The 6,000-nt window shown below is 43.9% G+C and overlaps 1 protein-coding gene across 1 annotated transcript in view; it reads right to left on the bottom strand.

The window, feature by feature from the left end:
- Positions 1 to 555: 555 nt before the first annotated feature.
- grin3bb (glutamate receptor, ionotropic, N-methyl-D-aspartate 3Bb) overlaps positions 556 to 6,000 on the bottom strand; it is a 66,245-nt gene continuing 60,800 nt past the window's right edge. The window contains exons 7-9 of the mRNA XM_070909014.1: positions 1,910 to 2,074; positions 1,417 to 1,484; positions 556 to 1,297 (exon numbers count right to left, since the gene is read on the bottom strand). Of these exons, the coding sequence (XP_070765115.1) occupies positions 556 to 1,297; positions 1,417 to 1,484; positions 1,910 to 2,074 (975 nt within the window). The remainder of the gene's footprint in view (positions 1,298 to 1,416; positions 1,485 to 1,909; positions 2,075 to 6,000) is intronic.

Below are 6,000 nucleotides of genomic sequence, written 5' to 3'. Positions count from 1 at the left end.
GGGGTTAACCCAAATTTGGGATCAACCAATGAATACATTACGGGGTTTTTAAAAGGCTTGTTGGATCATCCGCTCGATGTAAGGGTTTATGGTAATGTATACCATAATTTAAAAAAGGTATAAACTAGGGGATGGATTTTATATTATTTATACGTTTATAGAGTCAGTCTGAGCGCGCTGTCCAAAGTCTCCACAGATAATGTGGAACGTAACAGGAGATTGTTCTGTTTTTGGCTGTTTTTGCTGTGAAACTAAAGGCCATAGAATGGGGGGTGTTTAGAGTCTTATCAAAAGTCTCCTCATAGACAGATTACTATTTGACTCAGAAAGATGACACTTCACGCTGTGATGAACAAATAAGTAAGTAATTAATAAAATAAGTAAACTTTATTTCTGTTGCTGAAATAGTAGCGTGGCTTTATTGTCAATGAGAAACAAAATGACTGTCAGCTTTGGCATTTAAAAATAAATCATTCATAATTTATTTTCCCCTCCCCTCTCTCCCCTTAAAATGGCCGCTGTGTGCAAAGGGTTATGGGTTCTGTGCAGAGAACATCACCTTCTCTGATTGGTCAGTCTGCTGTGGAGGGGCCGGACTTTGGACAGGACTTTGTGAGGCGGGTCCGTCATAGTTGTCACACACTTCGTGTTGGCAGGGAGGGGTGTTACCGTGGCACTGGTGGGCGGGGCTCCTGTCGTTATTGTTGTGGTGGTGTTTGTCACCGTAGCGACAGGTTTTGCCAGAGTGGTCTGGATCTCGGCCCTCCTGGCCAGAGCTGTCCTCAGCTTCTCCCTCATCTGTTCGATCTGTTCCTGCAGCTCCTGCAGCTCACCGGGCTGGGGCGGGGCCGGGGCCGCGGCCATGGTGTTGGGCGGGACCACGGCAGGGGGTGGGGCCTCCATTCCAGTGGGAGGAACAGAGATATTGGGTTGGGCAGAAGAGGAAGAAGAAGAGGAGGATGATGAGGGGAGGGAGAGCACCAGGCTAGCAAGCGAAGAGGCTGGTCCTCCGTTCTCACACAATCTGCTATTTGTCCCCGCCCTCAGGTTGGCTGCCCCCTCCCCCTCGCATTTGGCCCTGCCCCCCTTGGCGTCAGAGGTGGCGATGCGAGCAAGCAGGCGGCGGGTGTTGAGGGTCTCCAGGTTAAAGTGGACTCGTTTGAAATCTCGGGTGTCCTTAGCATCGGTGGCGGCAGCGGCCGCGTCTTTTCTAGTCTCGTTGTTCCACTTAGCCGACGCTCCAGGAGCCGGCGGGGCAGGGGGGCCAAGGGGGGGCTGAGGCTTCTGCAGGTTACAGCTGAAAAGAAACAGAAACATCAAGGTCTGGAAACCTTGGAAACAGCAGTTGAAATTTAATAAATAAAATCTAAAAGATCCTGTGACATGATGGATAATGACATCAGACACATGACGAACCTTTTCTCTTTTTCAGCTTGCTGCTTCTTCACGTCTTCATACGTCATGTTTAGAGCTCGATGGATTTTCTATCAAACACACAAGCAGTCCGATAAGGTTTTAATCCTCTGAACAGGAACAACAGGAAACACATTTTCACAGCTGGATCATCTGTATGTTTGAAATGAAAACACAGTAAGACGACAGCTGTTAGTTCTGACGTCTCTTTCCAGATTTCATCGACCTCTGAGCAGGAAAATCTGCCCTCAGACAGTAAACTCCCAACACTTCCCCTGCACCTCTTTAGAACCCTTCAGAACCTCCTCAACACCTCAACACTTCCTCAGAAGTTCATTAGAACCCTTCAAAACCTCCTCAACACTCCCTCTGCATCTCCTTAGAACCTTTCAGAACCTCCTCAACACCTCCTCAGAAGTTCATTAGAACCCTTCAGAACCTTCTCAACACCTTAACACTCCTTTGCACCTGCTTAGAACCCTTCAAACACACTCACCTGTGAGGTGTGCAGCCAGTATTTGAGGTTCTGTCGGCGACGGATGTGAGGCAGGATGAGCTGGTAGAAACTGTGTTCGCCTGCCAGAGTCAGCAAAGCTCCACCGACTCCAACACACAACAACACGAAGAGTCCTGAAAAGTGACTGATCCCCATCTGAAGAGTCTGACAGAGGAGATACAGGAGTTAAGGTTTCTAGAAAAACTTGGTCCATAAAGAAAGAAAAGGTCAAAACTCTGAAAGAACAACTTGTTTGTTCCTGTTTTTCAGGTGTAGATGTGTTGAAACGATGTGGGCTTTGTAAATAATTGGCGGACTTTCTGGAGGAGACCTGGTCTGATGAGGAGAGATGGCATTCATCCACTTTGGATGGAGCAGCTCTCATATCTAGAAATCTGACCGACTTTATCAGTGAATCAAAACCTGACAACCCAGAGTCCAGACCAGGAGGCAGAGTCGCAGTCCTACACGCTTCTCTGTGCTACGATTAGAGCAGTTACCCACCCAAAACCCCATAATGACTGTGTCTGCCCCCTGAAATGAATTCACTCAAAAGTAAACAGGAGAGGAGTCATTGATAAAAACCTAATAAAAATGAACACCACCACTGATATAGTCCAGAACAACGGGAAAATGAAGTGTGGACTGTTCACATCAGATCTCTGTCATCTAAAGCTGTATTAGTAAACGAGCTAATATCAGATAATCATATTGATCTACTGTGTCTGACAGAAACCTGGCTGTGTCATGAAGAATATGTCAGCCTGAATGAATCCACTCCGCCCAGTCATACTAATACTCACATCCCTCGAGGCACCTGCCGAGGAGGTGGAGTTGCAGCCATCTTTGCCTCAAGCCTGTTGATGAACTCTAGACCTAAACTGGATTATAACTCATTGTAAAGCCTTGTTCTGAGTCTCTCACTCCCAACCTGGAAAACACTGAAGCCAGTCTTATTCGTTATAGTCTATCGCGCTCCAGGTCCGTACTCTGAATTTCTATCTGAATTTTTGAGTTTTTATCAGGTTTAGTCCTTAAAACAGACAAAGTCATTATTGTAGGTGATTTTAATATTCATGTTGACGTTGATAAGGATAGCCTTGGTACTGCGTTTATCTCATTATTTGGTTCGGCTTCTGTCAGAGGGTACAGAAACCCACTCACTGTTTTAATCACACCCTCGACCTGGTTCTGACATATGAACTTGAAATTGAACATCTAATTGTCTTTCCACAGAATCGTTTGTTATCGAAAGATTATTTAATAACTTTTGAATTCCTATTACTGGACAACACGCCATTAGGCAAAAATGCCTACACCAGATATCTATCTGATAGTGCTGTAGCTAAATTTAAGGAAGTTCAATTCAATTCAATTGAATTTTATTTATATAGTGACAAATCACAACAAAAGTCATCTCATGGCTTTACAAATAGAGCAGGTCTAGACCGACTCTTTATAATATTACAGAGACCCAACAGTTCCCACCATGAGCAAGCACTTGGAAGTGATTCCATTGGCATTTAATTCAATGCCATGTCTCAATACAACTGAGGACTCCTATGCTAACTTTAGTCCCTCCCAAATTGATTGTTGTTGATAGTGTCACAGGTTCAATGCGACTAACACTTGACTCTATTGCCCCTCTAAAAAAGAAGATAATAAAACAAAGAAAGTCAGCTCCATGGTATGACACCCAAACCTGCAAATTAAAGCAAACAGCGCAGAAACTTGAAAGGAAATGGCGCTCTACCAAACTGGAAGAATCACGTTTAATCTGGTAAGATAGTCTTAGAACTTATAGAAAGGCCCTCTGTAAAGACAGAACAGCCTATTACTCATCATTGCACTGATCCCCCCCCCCCCCCCCCCCCAGCACAAACACAAGTTAGACGTTATATTAACGTACACCGCCCCTGTCCCCCCTGCGTTACATTAATGCACGCACCCCCTACTGGACACTTTATCTGGACACTTTATTTTGGTCACTGCACTGTTTGTTATTTATCTTATCTTATTCTTTTACTTTTATTTTTAAGTTTGTTGTCAAAACAATAGCACCATCAGACCACGGCAAATTCCTTGTAATGTATGTTACTTGGCAATAAACAGTTTCTGATTCTGATTCTGATCATTAATAGAAGAGAACAAGAACAACCCCAGGTTTCTCTTCAGCACTGTAGCCAGACTGGCAGAGAATCACAGCTCTATGGAGCCATGTATTCCTATAACCCTCAGCAGTAATGACTTCATGAGCTTCTTTAATGATAAAATTCTAGTTATTAGAGACAGAATTGACCACTTCCTGTCTTCACGTGGTACCTTACTTTCAAACACAGGAATCTCAGAAACAGCTGTAAAACCTGATGTATATTTAGATTGCTTTTCTCCCATCGACCTTCACCAAATTACTGAAACCATTTCTTCATCTAAGCCATCAACTTATCTCTTAGACGCCATCCCAACTAGGCTGCTTAAAGAGGTTTTACCTTTAGTCAGCACTTCTTTACTAGATATGATCAATCTGTCTTTATTAACAGGCTACGTACCACAGTCCTTTAAAGTAGCTGTAATTAAACCACTTAAAAAGCCCACTCTTGATCCAGAGGTTTTAGCCAACTATAGACCTATATCTAACCTTCCCTTTCTCTCAAAGATTCTTGAGAAAGCAGTTGCCAACCAGCTGTGTGACTTTCTACAATAAGTTGCTTGAGGACTTTCAGTCAGGTTTCAGAGCTCATCATAGCACAGAGACAGCACTGGTGAAAGTTACAAATGACCTTCTAATTGCATCAGACAAAGGACTTGTCTCTGTACTTGTTTTGTTAGATCTTAGTGCTGCATTCGACACCATTGACCATCATATCCTATTACAGAGACTGGAACATTCAATTGGCATTAAAGAAACCGCACTAAGCTGGTTTAAGTCATATTTATCAGATCAATCTCAGTTTGTACATGTTAACGATGAATCCTCCATGTACGCCAAAGTCAGTCATGGAGTTCCACACGGTTCTGTGCTTGGACCAACACTATTTGCCTTATATATGCTTCCTTTACGAGATATTAGAAAACACTCCATAAATGTTCATTGCTATGCGGAAGATACCCAGCTATATCTATCGATCAAGCCAGAAGAACCTCATCAGTTAGCTAAGCTCCAAGCATGCCTTAAGGACATAAAGACCTGGATGACCTGCAATTATCTGATGTTGAACTCGGACAAGACAGAAGTTATTGTTCTTGGCCCTGAACACCTCAGAAACATAGTACCTAAGGATATTGTTACCCTAGATGGCATTGCCCTGGCCTCCAGCGCCACCGTGAGGAATCTCGGAGTTGTCTTTGATCAGGACATGTCCTTTAACTCTCATGTAAAAACAAACTTCAAGGACTGCCTTTTTTCACCTCTGTTACATTGAAACATCAGGAAGATCCTGTCTGAAACATATGCAGAAAAATTAGTCCATGCATTTGTCACGTCTAGGCTGGATTATTGCAATTACTTATTATCAGGCTGTCCCAATAAGTCTCTGAAGACTCTCCAGAATACAGAATGCTGTGGCAAGTGTACTGACTGGAACCAGGAAAAGAGATCATATTTCTCCTGTATTAGCTTCTCTGCATTGGCTCCCTGTAAAATCCAGAATAGAGTTTAAGATCCTTCTCCTCATCTACAAAGCTCTTACTGGTCAGGCACCATCATATCAGAGCTCATAGTACCCTATTACCCCACTAGAGCACTGCGAATGCAGGGTTGCTTGTGGTTCCTAGAGTCTCCAAAAGCCGAACAGGAGCCAGAGCCTTCAGCTATCAAGCTCCTCTCCTGTGGAATTGGCTCCCAGTTTGGGTCCGGGAGGCAGACACACTCTTTACTTTTAAGAGTAGGCTTAAAACTTTGCTTTTTGATAAGGCTTATAGTTAGGGCTGGCTGAGGCCTGCCTGGACCAGCCCCTAGTTATGCTGCTATAGGCCTAGACTGCTGGGGGACTTCCCATGATGCACTGAGCTTTCCTCCTCTCCCTCTCCATCTTTACACATTCGTGTCCCACCAATGCATGTTACTAACTTTATATCTTCCCAGAGTTTCT

Source organism: Enoplosus armatus, chromosome 7 (genome assembly GCF_043641665.1).
Source record: "Enoplosus armatus isolate fEnoArm2 chromosome 7, fEnoArm2.hap1, whole genome shotgun sequence".
In the NCBI taxonomy this organism is placed as follows: domain Eukaryota; kingdom Metazoa; phylum Chordata; class Actinopteri; order Centrarchiformes; family Enoplosidae; genus Enoplosus; species Enoplosus armatus.
Note: the sequence above shows the minus strand (reverse complement) of the source record. Positions and strands in the feature narration are given on the sequence as shown.